Genomic DNA, 23,846 nt, shown 5'->3' on the forward strand with positions numbered 1-23,846 from the left:
CTGACAACGTATCAAGTGATGTTTGTACATACATGCTGAAACACAAATATTATTTTTGACAACATATCACTTGGAACAAGAGATTGACACAATTATTTAGATTGAGGGTAACCGAATATATAACTTGTATATAAACTCTCTATTACTAAACCTTGAAGACTAGAATGCCTGAACAAGCTAAAAAAAATGTAAACGAGCCGAACTAGTAGCAATCGGAAGGGTCCGCAGAGGAGCATTGTCTCCAAGAATACTTGGTTCAAAATTCACATTCTTCAACCAAACGAAAGATCCTCGAGACCTTTACAACAATACGATTTTTCTTAGAATTTACAAGTCCTACAAGAATTGAGATATCACTGCACAAAGAAATTCCACAATCTGAAATTTTAGGGCAACCAAAAAAATGATCAAGCCAACAACCTCCATTGGAACGTTGCCTCTAATCGACACTCAGCACAAGCTACTACGACTTACTCACTTACATCACTACAGTGGAGGCCTCACCTAGTTTTTTTCCCCTTGAATATCAGAGGGACAGTGGGAACACAATGATCTAGCACCTTCCTTGGGCTACAAAGCACAATAACATCGACATACAAAGCACAATTCTTGGCCTGCATTGAAGCGCTAATGATTTGCCTGCCGAAATGTAAATTATTCGCATAGCTCATCACCCAAAATCGCATATGGACCTCAGATTGCCTGGCCAAACGCAGCTGGCCACGTAATGCTACATGCACTCTCTGCAGGCAAACCATGAAATCAGGATACCACCTACTGGCAAAATGCGGATTCACGAGAAGAATTTGGAATCTGATGGCTCAGTGGATGGCACAGCCGAACCCACGCTTCGTGGCGTGGCGAGCCTCAAGTAATGCACTTGGATTGGTGGACCAGTATAACAACGATACCGGAGTCACCCCACCTAACACTCCTGATAATTTGAGAAATATGGAAGGAACGGGATGCGAGAGTTTTCCAACAGCAAGAACCCTCATCGATGACGGTCATGGCAAGAATAAAGGAAGAGACGGCTGCATGGTTTTTGGCAGGGGCAAAAGACCTAGCGACTCTTCTGGCACAAGAATAACTTTTTTTTGCCTTTTTTAACAGTTCAGCCGTAATTTCTTGTCTATCAATAAAATAGGTATAATCTTGTGCCCGTTCGTAAAAAAAAAATGATCTAGCACCTTTCTTGATCCTCTACTTCTCCAGGTTCCGTTTGTTGATTTATTTGCTGCCTTTTCCCCCCCTAAAACTAGCAAGGATCGGGCTGAGTACTTTAGCGACATGTACTGTGTGGCACTTTCCCCTTGCTATAATTCTAGAAAAAAGAACTTCATGATCCAAATCCCAAACATGTCATATCAGTATTCCAACTGAATGCCTTCAACAAGCTCTATGTATACCGTATACGCACTATGCAATCATCCATCCGAGCTATGGATCAAAAAGTCAGCTTTAGTCTCTCTCGAAAGAGCCCAATCAATGGTAATTATACGAATTTCTCGGGTGGGAGAATGCACCGGTTGTATTATGCTAAGCAAGCAAATTTTGCAACTTAACTGAAGTGGACACTTGTTTCATAAATTTGATTTTTGACAATATAAAATGAACTGTTAGTACAGACGGTAACAGAATGAATGTCTATGCTCTGAAGCTATCTAATCCTTAGCAACGAAAAGAAGTGATACAAAATCTACAGCTCTCGATGCCATGCTTCACACTGTATACAGGTCAAAGAATAAAATTCGTTTAAAAAATGTCAAAGAGGTCAAAGAAGAAAAGAATGTAGAAGTCCAGTGACCACCTAGAAGATGCCAGATGCAGCTGCCCCGTCCAGGACGTATGTTAATCCTCAACTATACGTGATAATGTCAAATATCAAAATACACAAGTGGGAGTAATTGAGTATGCTGCCACAACATTCACCCTGCCATGTTTCGCCAACCTGTGCAATTTGGACGTGAAAAAAAAAACAAGGTCAACTCACCATCCAACTAAAATGAAGACAAGCTCAAGTTAAGGAATGAAAAACTCTTCTGTAACACTTGAAGCAACTCAAGCCACATCACATACTAACACAGGTAAAAAGATACTATCCTAGCAAACTCACATATTGGACAACAAATGATAAATATGTACAATGGACAATATTTGGAAGATTGCAACTTGAGACTTTCCAAAGTTGCATCAGTAAAGAGCGCTTGATCACTCCAGATGGATTGCTTGACTGAAGGTTATCAAGGGTCAACTATCATAGACTAAGCCATCTTCTCTCGGAGCAACCTCTTATTCCCCCCTTCAAGTAACTGTGAATCTGACTATTTGTGATTGGAAAATTTCATGTAATGTATGACATTCCATGGGTATTATGGTTCAGTAGATCTAGCAAGTGCTTATGCATTGTGTCTGCAAGTCTTTAAACTTCATCATACTATAGTGCAGTGAATAACACTATTTGTTGCAGCTGAAAGCAATTTGTGATATGGTCTGTCTTTTTGAAACACATCATTTTTTCTCACAGTATTCATAGAAAAGAAGAAACATCTTAGCATAGCTAAGAACTCACCATTTGTCAAAATGTAAGAAAATATGAGTTCATTCCAAGCATCCGGGACTCCTGGGAGACACCAGTGGCTGCAATCAAGTACAGTCGGAGGATAACTCCAAGTGCCAACATGAGCATCACTTCTGAATGCTCCCATTAAAGTTACATTTAGAACTGTTATAGGAACTTTCATGTTGGCGACAACATCAGCAAGTATAGCCCCAAATTCACTCTTATCATTTCCTTTGGCCTCCGATGAAGGCTGCTCTGTTACCTCACATACCTTTTGGCTCGTGTCCCTGTAAATGGGAAGAGCCTCTTGTCAGTTCATGTAGGATAGCTACAGCACAGCAAATGAAGAAAAGAATTGATAGTGCAAAAATTCTTGCAATAATGCTATCTTTTGTGGTAATCATGGTCGTGCTAGACCATATCATAATTTTAGGAATGGAAAAAACGAAGTTTTTTCCTCAATGAAGCATAACTTCCAGCCTCTGCACCAACTAGAGAGATGCATACTGCCATACAGAAAAAATGAAATACAATTGTGTAGCATAACAGTGAAATATCACATGAACAGGTTTGTGAGATAAGGTATCTGTATTAACTAAATGCAGTGCAACCACAATTTGATCCTGCAAAGCATAAGACGGTTTAGCAGTTTATTTACGTGAAGCAGTTTACAACTCTTGAATCATAATGTAGGTCAAATCAAGCATATACATCATTACATATGTCTTGGTGGAGCTATAAGACACATTGCACAGCAGAGTAGACTGATTATAGATTACATGTAGTCAAAATAGATTGGGATCTCAACCTAATTTTGCAAAAAAAAATAAAGACACCACTATAATTAAATCTCTGCAATTATCTATGGCGCATCTATCAATTTACATAAGTAAAGGCATAGCAGTATATTATCTAATAGGACTGAAAAATACATGGCTATATTGGTTATCATTTATCAAGATACATGGATGAAGATAAATTTCTATTTTTTCCATGAGATTCAAATGCCCGACAACCATGATAATGAGTTTGTTATAAAACATACCCCCAATGAGATGGCTCATATGTGCGAAAGAAGACATGTGTTCGGTTTAAATCAACTCTTTTTTCTACCCACGAGGCCCAGGTCTCCAATGCCATCCTGAAACCTGCTTCGATGGATGTACCTAGTTTAAGAGAACGTCCGGCCTGGAAATAGCAACCCCTGTTGGGAAAACAAAGTCAGAAAACTGCTAAACTGTCTACCTTATGTTTCAGTTACATCAGTAAATAAATTATGAACACATAAAATCTGAAGACGAAAAGGCAATGTCAAATGCCACTTGGTGATGCTAGAACAAGCAAAAGAAACTTGACTAATGATGTGAACACAGTGTTCTGTGGAAACAAATGGAAAATATGTTGAATGGGAGGAGCTTATCATACAGCAAATAAAATAAACAGGTTGGCAATTTTAATGATGCCATTTCAAGATCATGTACGACTGTGCTTACAGTAGGTCAGATGAAGCTCTTTTGATAAGTAGATTCCTATGAAAAAGGTGGGTATTGCACGGTATATGCAAGGCACTCACATTTTCCCCTTCATTCGTAGGAATTGTATCCCCCCACCCTGACACCCAAGGGTCTCTCGTATAATTGGTATCCATGCTAAATAGACACATACATCGCTTCTCGAAATGCAAAATGGTACCAGACTCTACCTCTAACTAGAACATGAGCAAGGATTCCATCTCTACATCTCTAAAACAAGGTCCAGTATAAAAAAATACTCAGCAGCAATACTCAGCGGCAACCAGAGTATCGAAGTGAACAGACCCATTCCTCCATTGTCTTTTCCGAAAAAAAGGGTATCTCTAAAATAGGGTGCAGTATTAAAAAAAATCTGCAGCAACCAGAGTATCTAAGTGAACAGACATATTCCTCCATCGTCTATGCTCCATATTCACAGTTGATAGGTACACAAATGTGCAATTATCTATATAGGTACACAAGTGTGCAATTATCTATGGTGCCTCTATCAGTTTACATAAGTGAACGGACCTATTCAATCATTAATGTACACAAGTGTGCAATCCTAAGAAAATGTGAGTGGCAAAGCAGACATACTGACAAAAAGTACTGAAACTACTACGACGTTTTTCAAGTTTAGAACTAAAAGGCATGGTAAATCAATGCAAGGGACCTTACGTATCAAACAATTTGGTCGGTGTCCACCAATGCCCGGTGTTGAAAACCAGTATGTCTGAATTCAGCCATTTCCGGCTGAGATTATCCATCCTGTCCACCCTCAATGTGGATTTGACCCTCTTGGGGGCATGCCGCGGCGCAGGGTGCTGCTGCACGAGGAACACCGAGCGGAAGAACTCCACTGTGAGGCCATGCGACGCGAACCTGACCGCCAGGTGCCGTATCGTCTTGGTGATCTCGTTCCCGTTCACCTCGAAGACGGTCCTGGGGTCGTCCACCGCGGTCATGAGCATGCAGATGAAGGACTCCCACTGCGTGCGGCTCATGGAGTCCCCCACGAACACCATCCGCTTCCCGCGCAGCCGCTCCAGCGCCGCGCGGGCCGCGAACCGCGGCACCTCGCACCGGCGCGGCTTCCACCGCCACCTCAGGTAGCCCGTGTCGTTCCGGCCGTTGGCGAGGCAGTCGAACCCGCGCTCCGCGAACGGGCACTCGGAGCTGTTGTAGAGCGGGTGGCGTCCCGTGTTGTCGGGCACCCATGCACCGTCGAACACGTCGCACCGCTCGGCGCCGGCGCCGAGGCCGAGGCCGAGGCCCAGGCCGGCGTCCCCGACGAAGCCCGCGGCGTCGACCGCGCGCCCTCCCCGGCCGAGGTAGCGGAAGACGTAGAGGTAGAGCGCGCAGGAGAGCACCAGCGCCGCGGAGGCTAGGAGGAACGCGTGCGCCGCGCGCTCCAGTGGCGACGCGCCAGAGGGCGCCCACCGCCACCTGCGGCGCAGCTCCGCGAAGGCGATCGCGGCAGGAGAGGCGCGCGGGCTCCCGGGCCCGGGCCCGGCGCCGCCGCCCCGCGCCGCGACGCGCGCGGGGGCGCCCCGGCTCGAGCCCGCGCTAGCGGTCACCATCTCGCTCCCGCCGCCGCTGGCACCAGATCTCTCATCCCTCGGTTCCCCCCGCCCACCAAATCAGCAGTATGCGGCGGTCGCCGCCTGCCCCGAGTGGCCCCGCGGAGGCTGCCCGGCGTGGGGAATCCCTGGAGGGGCTCCAAGCTCGCCGCGTGGCGTGGGCGCGGTTCCTCCGACTCCGAGCTGGCCCCTGAGCTCGCTCTGGCGGCGTGACGGCGGGAGCTGGTGGAGGCGGTTGGGGGGGGGGGGGGGGGGGGGGGGGTGGGTGGATCGTCTGGCTCCACTTCGCTGGACGAAGCGTGAGTGGTCACTGGCATGTGGGGTCCGAAGCCGCCAGGGCCCACATGTTGGATCAGGCAAAACCAAAGGCCTTCCGGAATTTGCCTGATTGGTGATTCAGCCGTGCAGACTTTGCGCTAGGGGAAGAATAGCCAGGTTACCTACCTGATCAGCATTGCAGCAGACCTTTTCCCCCTTTGCTTTTCTGTTTGCTGAAGATTTTGCTGGTGATCAAGTACAAGTACGGCCAACCACCTAGAGATGAAAGGTATAAAATACTGTAATGGGTGGTACATGAAACTGAAAGTCAGAGATCGTTAGTGATTGGGGCCTAATAGTTTACTCAACAGTGACACTGGAGGATTTGTCTATTGGGGACAAGAAGCACTTGGTTGCGTCATCAGTGACCTAATGGTCGAGCAATTCCATTGGACGCACATAATCAGGCTGATGGTTTCTGAACAAACCGTTTGTAAGTGGAGAGGCAGGCGTGAAATTTGCTAAGGAAACCCAGATGGGTACTCAAATGATACATAATCTCATCCCAACAGACATGGTGTATATGTGTTGCTAGTTGCTACATTCCAATTTCCAAGCCAACATCCAAATATGTAATTTAGCGAACAAAACAGCTCTTATCAGTGGAGCATTCAACTTCAGGCCACCACTGCTGTTAGTTCCAAAATCGGAGTGGACCATGACCCACGATCTAAGACAAGGGCCGAGCCACTTCGGATGTGCAAGCTCACTTCTTGGAGGGGAGCTTTCTCCTCTTGGCAGGCCGTTCACGCTTCTGCTCCTTCTTCCTCTTCTTCAGCTGCACCTGGTGCGACCTCCCCACCAACGATGGCTGCTCCTTCAGCCCGAAGCTCCTCGCTACGTGCCCTAGGTGGAGCTTCTTGACCATGAAAATCTTCTTCAGTTCGCCTCTGTGGGCAGTGTAGGCACGAACCCAGGAACAGAAAGCATCCCTGGCAAGCTTCTTTGTAGCATCCTGGAAAAGAATCAAGAATGCCACAATATATTATTCATTGATATCTGTTGCTTAAAGCTTAGTTTACGATATTCATAACAAGTAATCAGCAAAAGCATTCCACATGTACACGTCTGCTCATCATTGAAGGGTGAAACATAATATTCTCCAAACAGAAAATAGAGGTAGATGGAAAAGTAAATATGCATTACCTCAGCAGTGACAAAACCCTCCAGCGATCTCTGCAGAGACATTATCCAAGGGTGCATGTCTAAAGATATCATCTTCCTTTTGTGAGGTTTCTGTCCATTTACAGGAAAACTATCCAAAACCTTTTGAAAGGGATATTCTGTCAGTGATACACCGTGTGACTCCAGATCTTTCAAGTAGTCAAGTTCAATAGGTTGCAGAAACAGGAGAGCCTCCCCCTTTTCACCAATCCTTGCAGTTCTTCCAACCCTATAATGAAGTGGATAGTGTTTATTAAAACATAACTAGCAATGGCAAAGTAGAGTGCAAACTATGTTTGTTGCTTATACATTGGGTGTTTAGCATCTTCAAAAGAAACTACTCCCTCCAGTCGGTAAAACAAGCCATTTCTGACAAGTGGAAACAACTAGTGCCAGGCCAAAATTATTGTCCAAAGCGGCTTGTTTTATTAACTGGAGGTAGTATAAAACAGAATAGCAAGTAAGAAAACACTGCCAACTGCCTTAGTATAAGCAACCTGCTAGATAAAAAGATGTACTGTATCAGAAATGCAGTGAACACCAGAAACATAATACAAAACTATGTAATAGGCAAGCAAAATGCAAGCACATATTTTGTTCAGATCCAATACACAAAATTACAAACGAGATAATAGACCAAAAACCTACAAGGGCATCAGACAAGGAGATGCTTCAGGTACCTGTGAACGTATTCAGAAGCTTCTCCAGGAGAATCATACTGTATGATGTACTTGACTTTTGGAAAGTCCAAGCCTCTAGCAGCAACATCAGTAGATACAAGAATTGCAGATTTCTCAGAACCAAAACCCAGAAATGACTTTTTGCGATCATCCTGCTCCATATTACCATGCAAACGGAACACTTTACAGCTAAGAAACTTTTGCTTCTTATCCATATCAAGTTGGGGGCCAGAGCTCCATTCAAGCTGGCTGAGTACTGTATGGTGGAAATCAACAGAGTCACAGGTTGACAAGAAAATAACAACCTGCAAAAATAATAATAATGTAAGCTAACCCGTAATAGTTAGTAGTCTCAGGAATTCCTGGACCTATTTGTGCCAAGTGAAACTTTTGGTTAAAAATTACAGTTCAGTGAAATTTAAACCGCTTCAGGGCATAATATGCAACTAACCTTTTGAGAGATTTGTCTTTCAAATAGAGATTTGAGAATCGTAAGAAGAACTGCAAGCCTCGAGCCACATGAAACTAAATAAAAACAACACTTTGTTATATCACCTAAGTAACAAATGACAGGCATGAACTTTAAAAAGTTTAAAGAAAGCAACTTGTTGCTACCTTTAACGTATCTTTGGACCAGTTGTGCAGGAAGCTTGAAATCATCAACTGCATCTGCATGTTCCAATATATCATTTCGCTTTTCCAGTATCCTGTCCTCATCATCATCAGATAATAGAGAAGTATGACTGTTCCCCAGCCTGTTGGTTTTCCCTGAGGGCTTCTTTTGATCATCAAGGCCAATCATCACTGGGTTCTTCAAACTAATTTTAGCTAACCGATTCACCTTCTCATTAAGAGTTGCAGATAAGAGAAGGTTTTGCCTTCGGATATGCTCTCCTTTGTTTTTATTTTGATCAGGAGCACCATTCCTTGAACCCAAGTTTTCTAGAATATCCTCAACTGCTTTCCCAAAACCAAGTTCAAGAATGCTGCATTAATACAAACACAGGCGTGGTTAAAATTGTTCCCATAAAACAAGAAATCTTCTTTGAAAACCAAATGATGAGACCATTGCTATCAGACCTGTCAGCTTCATCAAAAACTATCCAGCGCAAATTTGAATAAACAAATGATGCAGTATGCTGCAAATGGTCAAGAAGGCGTCCAGGGGTAGCAATGAGAATTGATATTCCTAGAAACAAATGTCCAGAGTCAAAGCATGACATCACATAGCGGTACATTTGATTCCATAAATGACTTTATCGAACGAACAAGATATACCTTTCCGCAGTCTTGCTTTCTCTTTTGCTCTGTTTTCACCACCCATGACATACCCAGGGACAATCCAATGAAAACGATGAACCAGCTGCTGTGCAATCCCATAAACCTGTAAGCATAACTCTCGCGTTGGCACGAGCACCAACGCTACCATCAAAGAATTAGTGGTGTCGATCAGTATTAGGGGTTGTTGAGGGAAGAATTGGTCGGTAGAGAATTTTATTCTTCATTGTACAGCATGATGCAGATTTACTAGATAGGTCATAATCACTTAGTAATTGGTCGTATGTGGCAGATGATTTCCTCTGGATATGTTTTAACATATATTCCACTTGTCAGCATCATTAGGATAGCTGGCACAGCTAAGGGCCTGTTTGTTTGAGCTTCCTGGCAGTTTCTCAGCGTAAAAAGCCAGAAGCTCAAACAAACAGCGAACTTCTCGTGCAGCTTCCGGAAAGCTGGAAGCCTAGAAAAGCTGAGTTTATATGGAAAGCTGGAAAGCTCAGTTTTGTGAGCTTTTCGTAGCTTTTTGAGTTCAGAAAGCTAAATACATCTTCTAAAAGCTAGTGTTGGCTTTTCAGAACCAAAAAGCTAGCAGCAACTTTTTAGAAAAGCTCAAAAGCTGCAGCTCAAACAACCAGGCCCTAAAATTGCAATGGAAATAACCATAAATCCAAAGAACATGAAAAGATACTACTTCAATCAAAGTAAAATCCATGACACATTAACAATTTAAACTTGTCGTACTTTTCAAAGGTGACAACAAATGTAGCAGTGAGTTCATTTTCTTCAACAAACAAAGATGTAGAATACAAGAACAACTTCTGGAGAAGATCATATAATGATAGACAACAGCACTAGGTATAAGGTTATACAGAGAGGAAACAATGAGACTGGCTTTACTGAACTAAATTTGATAGATAGAGATATTAAGATAAAATGCAGCACGCCAGCACATGATCATAAAAAAAGGCTCAGGTGCCCAACAAGCAATTACCAAAAGTTCCATGAGTTCTATCGACACGAGGCTCCCTCATCTGGAGAAGGTGAACAATGGGTGCAAGGTACGCAAGAGTTTTCCCAGTGCCAGTTGCAGCCTTCACTAGCCTGAAATTAGCAATGCAAACATTATTCCTTTTTTTTAAGAAAGAAGTTGTCCGCTTAATGACTTGTGATAAATTAGAGCATACATGTGCTGTCCAGACATGGCGACAGGAATTGCCTGAGCTTGAATTCGCGTCGGTGTTTGAAAACCCATCTTATCTAAATTAAAGAAAAGAAAACCAATGCTCATTTAGCAAGCAGGAAAATGCACCTCCTTTTTGCAGGGTTTTGTTCATTTCTCTGCTAGTTATGGACCAGATAACCAGGGAGCAGTCATGTTTTATGCAGAATGCACTCGACAACATATACAAACACTCCATTAGGGCACCAATTTCATCGAGCTGCGCTAATTCGATTAACATCCACGAAGGTAGTTTGTTGAGATTTGTGTACCATACTCGATTGGGCATTCCCCAAATATAAGAAATCGTAACGAAGCTAATGTCAACAAACAGAACTTGATAGTGCTGGGAGCAAGATTCACAATCGAACTCCCAAATCACAACTGAACAACACGGGCGAAAAAAAAGGAGAGTGAAGGAAAGATAGAGCGCGACCTTGAAGGTGGGCGCAGAGGGTAGGGTGGAGCCCGAGGTCGGCGAAGGAGCATGAAGCAAACAGCTCCTCTCTCCCCTCCTCCTGCACCGCCGCCGCCGCCGCTGGCGGCGGCTTACCGAGCTTCTTGGACATAACGGGGAGCAGCGGCGATGCAGAGGAGAGGATGCTGGTGGTGGCGACCTGGGAGAGCTGGGCTAGACCGGGAGGGTATGGTCAGGGCGCCGCGACCGACGCAGGGAGAGCGGCGGCGTGGACGGCTGGGGTTACTGGAAAAGGCGGCGCATGGAGACTTGGAGAGGGGTGCGACGCGAGTTCCGGCGGCTAGCCAGTTAGGTTTGCAGTGGCGGAGGTTGCAGACTGAAGCACGAATTTGAATTGGGTTTATTTTTCCAAAAAATGTGTATAAATTCTTGTGACTCAGGCTCCGTTCGGAGACAGCACTGAAGTTCAGTAACAATTTTTATACTTAGAAGCATTAAATATAGATTAATTATAAAACTAATTGTATAAATGAAGATTATTATAAAACTAATTGTATAAATGAAGGGTAATTTGCGACACGAACCTATTAAGCCTAATTAATCCATCATTTGACTCTGTGATGCTACAGTAAATATGTGTTAATTATGGACTAATTAGGTTTAATAGATTCATTTCACGAATTAGCCATGGCTTATGCAATTAGTTTTATAATTAGTCACGTTTAGTTCTTCTAAGTGGTATCCAAACATCCAATATGACCCGAGCTAAAAATTAGTCATGGATCGAAACACCCTTCAGTTTGGTTCAAGCAACAAGGTGAATAGGCATATCTGTTGACCCAGATGGAATCCACATAAATTTCTACAAAGTCTTAAAAAAATAAAGTGTTGAGAGCTACTTAAATTTTAGTAGCAGCTAAAGATTATAAACACGATATGAAATTCAAATCAATATTTAGCAAAATTTGGTATGCATATGTTTAATGTTAATAGAAACCAAATACTACTAAATGTAGTGTGTTGACTCGTAAGAAATTTTAGAGGTTGTGCGAGTGACATAAAAGATTCTATATAATGACATGTATAAAAAGCATAAACTTAGAAAATTATATTAATATTGGATAACGAAGTCTGCTCTGAACACCTAATGCAGGGCACAACTTATCTAGGCCTTGTTTAGTTGTCCAACTTTGGAGATGCAAAATCACTGTTGTAGCACTATAGCACACTGCAGCGTTTCGTTTGTATTTGTGAATTATTATCCAAATATTGACTAATTAGGCTCAAAAGATTCATCTCACAAAGTACAACAAAACTATACAATTAGTTTTTGATTTCGTCTACATTTAGTACTCCATGCATATACCGTAAATTTAATGTGATGGGGAATCTTCTTTTTGCATAGTGTCAAAGTTGGAAGTTTGGAGGAACTAAACAGGCCCCTAACCTTCCACAAGTTTGAACAATCCCTTCTTTAATAGAGACTGAGGATAGCAGAGTACAGTTGAAATAGTAGTTGCTAGTCGTTACTTTTACTAATTAACGGAATACTACCCTCCTCTATGGAGGGGTATTTGAATATTAGGTTGCTAAAGCAGTATCACATCAGATGTTCAGATGCTAATTAGAAGGACTAAATATGAGCTAATTATAAAACATGAGCTAATTCGCGAGATGAATCTATTAAGCCTAATTAATCCATCATTAGCAAATGGTTACTGTAGCACCATATTGTCAAATCATGGACTAATTAGGCTTAATAGATTCGTCTCGTGAATTAGACTCCATCTGTGCAATTAGTTTTGTAAGTAGTCTATATTTAATACTCCTAATTAACATCTAAACATCCGATGTGACAGGTGTTAAACTTTAGCGGGACTATCAAACACCCCCTGTCCTGGCTAAATATGTTGGTGTTCCTTTGACTAGCTTCATTTTTAGATTTTTTTTAAATGTGTGTTTTTTTCGTTTCTCATACCGATCCCACACGTGCACACTCTACATGTATACACATCTCGATCCCCGGATGAAGATCACGTCCTTTTAAGATATTACTGGAAACATCCATGACTTTATATGCAAAACAGGTAAGTCACATTCCCCCCACTTCATACAAGAGAGAATGCAAAAATTATTGTGAGGAAAAATTCTAATAAGGAATTGCAGGGATTGAACTCATGATCAGTGCTCCAGCAGAGCTACGACTCATTCGCAAATTCTAAAAAAAAAATCTGGGTGCCAAGTTGTGTTTACTCTACCTAGCTCTATTTTCTTAACATAGCATATTTTTTATGGCTATGCAGTGTCCTTTTATATTAAGAAATTTTCACTAGATATAAATAGAATTGTTAGTAAAAAGAAGTAACGGTTTACTATATTGGTTTAATATGGAAAAGAATAAGGCCTACTCCTTCAAAACATGGTGCATTTAGTAAACAAGAAAATTGAATAATTTTAGGACTTAATATACCATACTGTAAATCATGTAAAGAAATGAAATAACAATATTTGATAATTATCGATATTTTCTGAAACTCTAATCATTGATGTATGATTCACAGAAATCACAGTCAAACTGCTGGTCAAGGATCATTACATATTCAACCTCCGATTTCCATATTTCTTAAACCCCTCCCGGCGCAGGTTGGAAACGTAAAACCCCAGGACACGGGCACACGGCGGCCGGGTCCGGGGTGGAAATTTGGCAACCATGGTCGCGTACTCGCGTGCTGGGGAAGTTTCCGAGAAGTCGCACAACGCGGCGGGGGTTGGAAGCATAGGAATAAGAAAAACCCTCTGGGCCCACTCGCCAGCGTCCCGGCCCAACTCCACACTCCCGCGCCTTTATAACAGCCCTTCCACAGCTACGCGATCCCCCCACCCCCACACAAACCGCACCTCACCTCCATTGACCAGACGGCGGCGCTCACCTCCTCCTCCTCCTCCTCCTCGGTCCTCCCCATCGGCCTGCTGGCTTCCCTTCGTCTTCCCCGTAAGCCCCTCCGATCTCCCTTCCTCGTCGTCTATTGCGCCGATCTGTGCGATTTTGGGACGTTCTGGGCCTATTAGGTCGGGATCGGTATCGATCTGTGGTTTGATTTGGGCGCAGGTGGGGAATTGAGAGGGTTGGGCGATTAGTACGCCTCATGGCTGGTGATAGCGGATTGTGAATCGGATTGGTTCTGCCTTCGATCGATCGGGGGTTAGCGGTTGGGATTGCGAATTAGGGTTGCGTTTGATCGATACGGTCGCTGATTTGGGGGTGCATGAGATTGATCGGCTTGGTATGTCTTGATGCAGTTTAGGATTTCGTTGATTGGGGCGTTGGTTTGTGGAGCGTTGACTGGTATCTTGGTTGGTCACAGATTGGGGATGAATTATGGGTTCGAGTTTGATCGTTGACTTAGTTGGTTTCCTCCCAAATGATTATGATTAATAGGCCTGTAAAAATTTGATTGGTGGGGGATTAGACAGATCTATCTGTTGATGTGACAATTGGATTCTCTACTTATGTGACACTTGTCTGGGTAGTATGAGCTTTAGAATCAGCTGTCTCCTAGAATGTTTTATTTGTTCGAATATGCTCTACTGTACCGTCTAGGTTTGATGTTAGGTGTCTGATCATATCACTGATCACTGCATCTAATCATGACACAATATGCTTTTTTTTTTCAAGAGTCGTCAGCAAAAATTGTATATTCCTGTATGATTCTTCTATGTATTTATCTATCATGATGTTTTTGTGCAGGATACTGATCCTCGTCACCCATGTCTGCTGAAGTCGCCGGAGGACACCCTTATTTCCTCTCGTGCTACTTCTGGTTCATATACTGCATAAAATTCCGAGATTTCACTTGATACAAGTGGAACACCAGGAGTTTTGTGCTAATACTTCCTACCATGTGAATCAGTTGTAGCTGGTGAATTTGGCAAGACTCAAGTCCTCTCATCTAAGTCCAGAAACATCGTTCGGCCGAGTCCTTGGTCTCCTGCTTCCCTTGAGTCTTGCCAACTGTAGTTTCTCTCAGCAATTGTGTTCTCTGGTCCCTTTCCGTGACTTGACCAACATCTCTCTGGTCTTGTCAATCTTGTGACTCTCCTTCTGAAAGCTTGTCTAGAGGTTGGATTGTCCTGCTCTCTGCTCAAACAGTCCTGAAGTTCCCTTGCTGCATTCTGCACTCACATTCGAAAGCGGCTCTATTCCGCTTTGCTGATTTGTGCACTTGGATTCACTTGTCCGTGCACTCAAGCTTTTCTCTTTCTGGTGAACTAGTGATCTCCTAGAAGCATTTCTGCTTTTGTCTTGAGATCTCTCTATATTCCTGTTGGTGCTAAAGGCAAAGCAGGCATTAGGGTGATGGCGCAAACTAGCCTGCCTCCTGGTTTTCGTTTCCACCCAACAGATGTTGAGCTCACTTCCTACTACTTAAAGAGGAAGATTATGGGAAAGAAACTTATTGTAGACGCTATATCAGAGGTTGATCTGTACAAGTTTCCTCCCTGGGATCTCCCTGGTAATTCATTTGCACTTATCTCTTAACTTTCAATATTGGTAACTGGTGCTGAAAAAATAGAATATTCAATTATGCTAGCAGATGCCTTTTCTTAATTCGATGTAAAATTTTGCTCATGTCTGTGCACTGATCTTCCTTTGTGCGCAGACAAGTCCTCTCTTCGAAGCAAAGATCTTGAGTGGTTCTTCTTTTGTCCTCGTGACAAGAAATATCCTAATGGGTCTAGAACAAACCGCGCCACTCCAAATGGTTACTGGAAGACTAGTGGAAAAGATAGAACAATCATGCTTAACTCTCGCATTGTTGGGATGAAGAAAACATTGATATTTCATGAAGGCAAGGCCCCTAAAGGTGACAGAACTGACTGGGTGATGTATGAATACAAAATGGAAGATGAGGAGTTGGTTTCTGCTGGTTTCTCTAAGGTAATGCTACTTGTCTCATGATGGTTTCTATGTACTCCCTCCGTCCCAAATTGGCTTTTCTAGGTGCATAGTTTTTTTGTTATGCATCTGGATATAGACGCATAATAATATCTACGAATCTAGAAAAGTCAAAACGACCTACAATTTGAAACGGAGGGAGTAGTTCTTAATACAGCCAATTACCATGATGGTTTCTATGTAGTTCTTAATACAACCAATTATTTATGTAAAAAGTTAAGAAGTTAAATGATTCTTATGTTCTCTGTATGGTAAACAAACACATTTGTTAAATGTTCTTGTTGATATATTGAGTCACTACGTAATTGCTCCTGTAGTATGAATGTTATGTTTTGTGGAAAGTTAAGGGAATTTTTTTTTTATGTTCAATTTGTGTGGTGAAACAGTGAGAAAAGAACCATTGATACAAATACAATTCTGAGCTTATTTTCTGTTTAACTGATGGGGTAGATTATACAATACCTTACACAATACTGATTGTCCTTGTTTCTTATTACACATGCAGGATGCTTTTGTTCTCTGCAAAATTTTCAAGAAAAGTGGCCTTGGTCCAAGGATTGGGGAGCAATATGGGGCACCATTTAATGAAGCAGAATGGGATAATGCAGAAGCGGAAGCTTCTATGTTTCCGTTGATGACCTCTTCAGAAGTAGTGAACCCAACGGAGGACTCACATGCCCAACATGAAGTCCCTGCAGGTGCTGTTCGTGAACCACCTCTACAGAATGCATCTGCTGCTTGTGCTGGAGAGGAATCATCATTTGCTCATGCCACAGCAACTACTTGTGTTGAGGACTTAACATTTGGCTATACTGTTGCTGGTTCTGCTATCCAAGATATACCTGCTCAGCAGTCTGGAGAGGGTGTGGTTTCTGCGAACAACATATCCAATGGGGTCGATGATATGTACAGTCCTCATGATTGTGATGGATTTCTATTGGAGGAGCTGTCTAGATTCCTGAATGATTCTCCTCTTCATGACGCTACTCTTGGAGAGGTATAAATCTCTCTTGTTCATCATTACTAGTTTCCTTTATCTTTTTTATGCTTCTGCTTTAGGAATTTCTCCAAGATGTTTATTTTTTTGACTAATTAGCTTTCACTTCCTTGGCAGAGCTCTGCCCTTCCTCCGATGTCTGAAGCTGAGGCTCACGCTTTTGAAGTTAATACTGTTGGTCTCTACAATGAATTGTCAGGGCTTGCTGGGTTAGGAGTGCCTAACAACTTCAGCACCAGCAATGTGGGCACCACAGATTACACAATCCTACCACCTGACAGAGAACTTTCTACTGATGATTATATAGAACTGAATGATCTCCTTGCGTCTGATCCAAGCTTCCCCAGTGAATATCCTGCGCAGAACAATCAATTTATGCAGCATCCTCAAGCTCAGTCCATGTACAATGGACATCATGATGTAGCTACCCTGTCAGGTCCTGTAGAACCAACAATGCCTAGCATTTTCGATGTTTTTCCTCCCAATAACGGCGGCTTCACTGATGAGGCAACCAACTACTCGTACCCAAACATGCAGTATCCATTCCCATGATTGGTCTGCAAATGTCAGGTAAAATAGTTGTCATGCCTTTTGCTTGTTATATTGCCTCCTTGGATCATCTTGTCTAAACTAGTTTGGGTGTTGCAACATGCAGTTCTCTGATGCTGGTATATCTCTTAATCCACCATGGACTTCAGAAAGTCTGCTGCACTTCTGAACCAAGCCATTCTTGGCGGGTATCTCTCGCAAGCTCAATGCTGGATTAAACTGCATTGGCTACTGCATGCTCCCAACTGGTTGAGCTTATTGCCAAGCTCGGCTTGCTGCTGAGGATCAATAAGTACTTGGCGTGTAAATTTTCGCTTGTGTTATCTGTGTGTATTTGCTTCCTGCTTGGCCTTTAAAGCCATTTCTGTCAAAACTAGTGTGCTCATGTTGACAATATGCGAACCATTGTTAATTATTGCAATATATACTTATTTTCATATCTTGGTTGCTCTCTGCTTTCTTATGCTCTGTAGTGCATTTTTAAGTTTTACCAATCGTCTAGGTTTTCTGATGTTCAGGTGCAGGCTTCCTAACGGATTATATTTGATGACATGTTGCAACGCTAGATTGCGGTGAAGTGCCTAGCATTTTATTGTTCTCGGTTGAACGACTACGCCATTTGATAACAAACTATTTCGAAACTCAATGTCTGATAACTCTGATGCTCTAACGATCTTCTCGTTTGCTTCAACATTTGCAACATCGTAAAGAGAACGAAAGTGAATGCAAATTCTAACTCTTCCTACGATACCCTGGGTAATTGTAGCCTCCATGTGGCAGGATCTGCAGCTGCTGTTGCGGCCGCTGCTCTAGCATTGCCAAGGCCCCCTGCCCTTGCATGCCATTTTTGCCGTACTGTTGCCACACTACCTGCTCCTGCGTCAGAAACTGCTGCTTCGTCTGCATATCGGACATCTGAACGTACGTCGGAGGCGGCACCAGCGCCGACGCGGCGAAAGGGTCGGCCCCTGCAGCGGCACCGCTGGCTCCCGGAGGCGCCGGCAACGCCAGCATCGGCGCCCCGGGCGGCCGCAGCGCCACGCTGCTAGCACTGCCGGAGAACGCTTGTGCGTCGGCCACCGCCGCGTTGGCTTTCGCGTGGCTGTACATCCCGTCCAGCACCATCATGTTGAGGCCGCCCCCGAGCTCGGCGCGCTGGCTCGCCAGCGCGCTCGCCGACTGCACCAGCGCGGTCTCCCAGTCCGCCGCCGAGTGGTCGAACGCATCGGCTCTCGGCGCCGACCCGGCCGGGTTGCCGTCGAACAGGGCCAGCGCCAGCTGCTGCCCGTGCTCATCGGCGAGCATGGCATCCGCCTTCAGGTTCAGGAAGTCGGCCTCCTCGTCGGCCAGGTCGGCCACGACAAGCGGTTTCTCCGGCTCGGCCTGCACCGTGTCCTCCTCTGGCACCGCGGCCGCCGGCTCCTCGGGCGCCGGAAGGGCCTTGGTGGCGTTCATATCCTCCTCGACGAGGACCAGCGACGGCGACGGAGGCGGGAAGTCCTGCTGCGACGCCGCGGCGTGCCTGTCGCGGATGAACTCGTCCATGAGCTCCAGCTTCTTCTGCGTGACGACCTCCACCTCCGGGACGTCGGACTGGCGGCACACGCAGGCGTCCTTGCACCATGAGTAGAAGGCCCCGAGCTCCTCCATCTGCTTGGCGAGGCCGCAGAAGAGGGCGTGCACGCGCTCGCAGTCGGCGGTCTCCATCTCCGCGAACTGCTCGATGAGCGCGGCCATCGCCTCCGTGAGCTCGCAGTAGAGCTGCACGCTCTCCTTCACCAGCGGGTACAGCGACACCGCCACCACCCGGTTCGCCTTCGCCGCACCTGCGACGGCACGAGTCCCTCGATGGTCAGCATGATTTATGTGGGCCAATGCACGGACGGCATTGTCGACATGATCCAAGTTTGAATTGAAAAAGACAAAATATGTGCACGGTCACGGACTCACCTACGGGGCGGCAAGCGATGAACCGGTCGAGGAGGTGATGCAGCTGGTTGGCCTTGATGAGCAGCTGATCCACCGTCATCTCGCTCGTCGGCGGGTCCCTGGCCACGAGCGCCAGCGCCCTGTCCGCCTCGGCGTCCGCCACGGCGTCGTCCTGCTGCCTCCCGTTGAAGGTGAGGTCGCAGGTGTAGCGGTTCCCGGGGGACGCGTAGTACATCTCCTCGCGGAGCGGCCTGCCCCCGCGCGGCGGGGCGGCGCCGCCGCCGTGCCTTCCCTGCATCCGGTGCTCGAGGCGGTCGTCGAGGTAGGCGGCGTAGGTGCGGACGAGCGCGGAGAAGTCCCAGGCGTCGGCGCGGGAGCGGTCGCAGAAATCGAACATGTTGAGCATCCGCGTCCCGCGCCGCGTGGCGTAGAACAGCTCCCGCTCGAACGCCGGGTCCCCGTCGGCGAGGACGCGGTGCACGATCACCAGCGTCTTGAGAGCCACCGCCCAGCTCCGGGTGCGGCCGAGGCGGCGCGACAGCGAGGACACGCAGGCGCCGACGTACCCGCGGGAGAGGCAGGTGAGCGCCAGGATCTCCCGGATGTGGCGCTCGTCGGCCGGGAACGACTCGCTGTGGCAGGTGGCCTTGACGATGGCCACGTCCAGATCCGCCGCCACGGAGCCGCCGCTGCCGACCTTGGCGAGCCCGATGCTCGTCTGATCCTTGACCGCGCCCAGCGCCTGGCGCAGCTTGCTCGGCGCCATGGTTTGCCTCGCGATTGATCGCTCGGGATGGATTCTTGCGCCGGGGCGGGTCGTCCGGGCAAATGGAGGGGAGGGGACGTGCGGTGCTGGCGTTTGAGGCGGAGCGCGCCGCGGGGGATGGCAATGCGCGCGCGAGGAAAGCGGGTGGCGGGGAAGACGCCCGAGCCGTGGATGGTGTAGAGAGGGGTTGACCTTTTTGACACTACATAGCGGGCCGGGACGAATGGTTGACTTTTCGACTTTCCTTTTTTAATATTCTTTGTACTTCTAAATTGGTCAATGGAAGTCCAAGATAAAGAAATTCCTTCTAAATTGAAAATTGGGCTTCTTTTGTGGGCTTTTTATCTGGGCTCAATTCTACCTTTTCCGAGATTTGGTGCTATAGTTGTTGTTTGACAGCCTCCAATGGGCCTGAGCCTGAACTAAGGCGCGGCCGGTGGTTGCTGCAAGCCTGCAGCAATTTTCGTCTCGGCAGCGTACGGCCGTACGCACATTCGGTCGCCATGCTTTTGCAAATTGTAACCTGTCCCTTCTCTCTGTCAAATAAGAACAGCGACTGGCAGCATCTAGCCATATCTGTCGATCGCTGTCGTGAGACCGAAACGCCGCGGCAATTTGCAGCGCATACCACGCGCGATCGACTTGTTGGCCGCTCCGATCGGTAGCGTCTTACCGACCACGTGCATCCTGGGTTGGCAAGTTTCTCTCAAGTGACGCGGCAAAAAGGAAGGAGCAACAGATAACGCGCATGTTCTTCGTGGCCAGAGTTAGCGCCCTTGATTGCACGGCAGTGTAGAATTCCAGCAAAGTTCAGAACATCCGAGTCATCTAGCTAGTAGCCCTTCGAATCAGGGCGCATTTATGTGTCCTGCTTGCTGAGTAGTTGATTAAGCATGCGTCTGTTCATCGCCATGATAGGCAGGGAAGCAACATTAGCCATTAGGTCAGTCAATGGCACCTTGAACGAGCTTCGTTTTCCAATGATTCATGCATGCATACTTGCAGTGTGTTCCAAGTGGAGCTTGATATGAAGCTCGATAAATAGTAGTTGTTGGTATATGTACGCGTTTTCCTTACAACTGAAGAACTCATCAATCAGCACTTCTCCTGCTTATCGGAAATACTGATCAGTCATCAGCGTACTCTTGTGGCTCTTATAAACTAACCTTGAGCCCAAGGCATTGCGATTGACCCGGCACCAGTAGTAAGGCAGTGACATTTTTTTATTTAAATATACTATTAACGTCGATGCAACGAGCTAACACCCTTGCCTTTTGTTGAGAAAGTGGTTTCCTCAAGTAAATTTGAACATATATAATTAGTCTCATGCCCAATTGAAATTCTAATACGTATTCCAATATTAGAACAAGCCTTTTGTTAATTATTTGGGCAAGTCTTTGATCAATATTTACTCTATTAATATAATTGTAGCCATCGCCCTATACAAGAAAACGGTAAGAGACACATTTTCTTAATAAGCTTTTACCAAACACAACATACTTAACCTCGTAGCCAACACATATGAAATGCTTTCTGAATTATTGTTCGGTCGCATTAACAATTAAAAGATTAGCAAAACACATGTGAATGCTTTAGCCTAGCCACAACTTGAATCCACAGTATATAGACCAAAGGAGGATAACAATTAACTAAAACCTACTCGGATCAAGTAGACGCGCACACTCGCAGAGTTTTTAGTCAAAGAATTAAGGAAAAGTAACGAAATATATGTTGTGCAATCATGTCAATTAATCAATTTAGCATATCGATAGTGCCATTCAATCTTGGTGATATAAGATCTCCAGCATGCAAGGTACTCCCTCCGTTCCAAATTGTAGGTCGTTTTGGCTTTTCTAGGTTCATAGATATTATTCTGCATCTAGATATAGTGTATGTCTAGATGCATAATAATATCTATGAATCTAAAAAAGCTAAAACGACCTATAATTTGGAACGGAGGGAGTAGATGCCATATGACCGCTGCAGAGAATTCCTGCGGCGGAAAAGCCCGTCCTCGTAGAGTCAAGGTCCAAGATATTTGGCCACAATCTCAAAAGGTTTGTTGCACTGGTTACCTATCGCGTGTGAATTGCAACCCGCCGAACCCCTTTGTCCTTTAATTTTCAGCTCCTTCCATCATGCTTCACGGACAAATTATACATGTCCGGAGTCTCTTAATTTGGATCCATAGGTCATCACCTGTACCCAATAAAGAAGCATCGATGTGGGCAATTGAGATGGCACTTAATATGATTATTTCTACCACATTTGCATGATTACTTGTCATGGTCGGCAGTTTCTATCATCGTAAAGCTAAGGTGGATGGCTGATTTTTGCTCATAGGACCCAGATGTAAGTGATCATAGGATATATCAAGTTGTAATTAGATTGGATTTTATTTATAAAGAGTTCATCCATTAGGAGCCTTAGGGAACAAGTCAAAGCCCTACATATAAGAGTCCATCCATCAAGAGCCTTAGGGAACAAGTCAAGCCCTCCATATTGTTGGCGCTAGAAATCGGTCAACCGAATCCCAGCGACAAACACACGACCCTGAAGAATCTGCTTAGCTCCTGTTCGGGTGAATGCCCTGGTGCGGTTCGCGCGGCGTGCCAGCCAATCTGACCTGTTGATTGGCAAGGAAGAACACGTGTCAGGTTCAGAACCTACGATCGGCTAAGTTTCCGATCGAGAGAGTTTATCGGCGAATCGGCCGATTTACCGTAATAATGAAATCGGCTATAAGTCAGCCCGATCCCTATAGCCTTGTAGGTAGAAGAATACTGAAGTAATCGGTACAAAGCTTATGATAACAACACCAGGAAAAGATCTAATCGGCAACGAATGGATCTAACTATAGAAAATAATGAAAGCCGATACTACTGATTCCTGGTGAGATAATTGGTGATAAAAACTAGGAAAACAGGTAAAAACCTATGAATCTAGTTGATATCGATAACTGATGAATAAATCTAAACGAAACGACAGCGATGCGCCGGAGGTTAAAGCTTAGATGTTACTCGATAAACGGAACTTACAGAATCGGCCGGAGGTCAAGATGATGCAGTCCTGCCAACCCGCACGAACTCGTGAGAAGAAAAAGTAATGGCGAAGTCGCCTGCTCGAAAGTAAGTACGAAGAAGAAAGTAACTTGTTGTATTGATTGATTGTTGTGTTTACAGATTTACAAAGGTAGCTATTTATAGCCCCGTACAGATAACTTCTTAACCGACTAGAATTCTATCTCTAATTCAAACAGAAAACAAATATCTACAAGCACAATTCGTACTAGGTTAGCTACCCCACGCTTCGTGGGCTGTCCTCCACCTTATCCTTCCATCCCTTTCCAAGCCCATACAGGTCCAATTAGTCCATCCTCCTGATCGGCCGATTTCTCATCAGCAAAGGATTGCCGATTGGGAGTCTGGCGTATTCTCCCCGAAGCGAAGCAAAAGCTGCCAGCCGATTCCTCATTATAGCACCATTTGACCGATTCCCAACTGTACTTCCCCAATTTCTTTTCTTCTTGACGCCGATTCTATTGGTGACGAAATCCGGCGTCAACACATGCCCCTCAGTTTCGGAGTAAAACATAGTCTTTTACTTCGAAATTCTTTATAACTTCCTCTCCGAAACGGCCGCAGAGAAAACATCCTTCCGTTTCGCGGTCTTCCGGCTGATCATTGCAATTTTTTCGAAACGGGCGCCCACGACAGCCACTACCCCCGAAAAACTCGAAGCGCCGGCGCGGTGAAAATTCCAGTTTTACCCCCCTTTTAGGCATCCTTTAAATAGCGCTTCACCCGCACTTCATCTTCAAGCTCACGTCCTTTTTCCCAGCGCACGCGACTTCTTCTTCCTTCAGCACCTTTTCTCTGCCGCCGAAGCTTTCTAGTTTCACCTCCCGTTACTCC

At 45.1% G+C, this 23,846-nt stretch overlaps 4 protein-coding genes across 6 annotated transcripts; 1 reads left to right on the forward strand and 3 right to left on the reverse strand.

Moving 5' to 3' along the window:
• Window positions 1-1,561: 1,561 nt before the first annotated feature.
• On the reverse strand, window positions 1,562-5,896 carry LOC117850881 (protein trichome berefringence-like 7). 2 transcript variants are annotated; one of them, XR_004639383.2, is made up of 5 exons: window positions 4,753-5,896; window positions 3,609-3,767; window positions 2,573-2,850; window positions 1,811-1,951; window positions 1,562-1,726 (listed from the first exon to the last, which is right to left on the reverse strand). XR_004639383.2 is itself a non-coding variant. In XM_034732767.2 (4 exons), the coding sequence occupies exons 1-4, from the start codon at window positions 5,652-5,654 to the stop codon at window positions 1,929-1,931; spliced, it is 1,362 nt and encodes a 453-aa protein (XP_034588658.1). In that variant the 5' UTR covers window positions 5,655-5,896; the 3' UTR covers window positions 1,562-1,928. The 2 variants fall into 2 exon arrangements, 1 of the variants encoding a protein (XP_034588658.1); XM_034732767.2 differs by having other exon boundaries at window positions 1,562-1,951.
• A 533-nt stretch (window positions 5,897-6,429) lies between these two features.
• On the reverse strand, window positions 6,430-11,111 carry LOC117850880 (DEAD-box ATP-dependent RNA helicase 17). Of its 2 annotated transcripts, XM_034732765.2 has the most exons (10): window positions 10,753-11,111; window positions 10,282-10,354; window positions 10,089-10,198; window positions 9,095-9,238; window positions 8,897-9,005; window positions 8,432-8,802; window positions 8,268-8,341; window positions 7,817-8,121; window positions 7,119-7,365; window positions 6,430-6,927 (listed from the first exon to the last, which is right to left on the reverse strand). In XM_034732765.2, exons 1-10 carry the CDS (start codon window positions 10,883-10,885, stop codon window positions 6,679-6,681), a joined length of 1,815 nt encoding a protein of 604 aa, XP_034588656.1. In that variant the 5' UTR covers window positions 10,886-11,111; the 3' UTR covers window positions 6,430-6,678. The 2 variants fall into 2 exon arrangements, with proteins under 2 accessions (XP_034588656.1, XP_034588657.1); XM_034732766.2 differs by lacking the exon at window positions 10,282-10,354.
• Window positions 11,112-13,567: 2,456 nt separating this feature from the next.
• LOC117848783 (uncharacterized) lies at window positions 13,568-17,676 on the forward strand. The gene is made up of 6 exons (XM_034730318.2): window positions 13,568-13,726; window positions 14,483-15,248; window positions 15,396-15,673; window positions 16,197-16,688; window positions 16,806-17,258; window positions 17,344-17,676. Exons 2-5 carry the CDS (start codon window positions 15,092-15,094, stop codon window positions 17,238-17,240), a joined length of 1,362 nt encoding a protein of 453 aa, XP_034586209.1. The 5' UTR covers window positions 13,568-13,726; window positions 14,483-15,091; the 3' UTR covers window positions 17,241-17,258; window positions 17,344-17,676.
• Window positions 17,677-17,923: 247 nt separating this feature from the next.
• On the reverse strand, window positions 17,924-19,932 carry LOC117848782 (putative clathrin assembly protein At1g03050). The gene is made up of 2 exons (XM_034730317.2): window positions 19,188-19,932; window positions 17,924-19,063 (listed from the first exon to the last, which is right to left on the reverse strand). Exons 1-2 carry the CDS (start codon window positions 19,930-19,932, stop codon window positions 17,970-17,972), a joined length of 1,839 nt encoding a protein of 612 aa, XP_034586208.1. The 3' UTR covers window positions 17,924-17,969.
• Between the last annotated feature and the right edge of the window lie 3,914 nt (window positions 19,933-23,846).

The sequence above is a fragment of the Setaria viridis genome, chromosome 3, assembly GCF_005286985.2.
Source record: "Setaria viridis chromosome 3, Setaria_viridis_v4.0, whole genome shotgun sequence".
Lineage (NCBI taxonomy): Eukaryota > Viridiplantae > Streptophyta > Magnoliopsida > Poales > Poaceae > Setaria > Setaria viridis.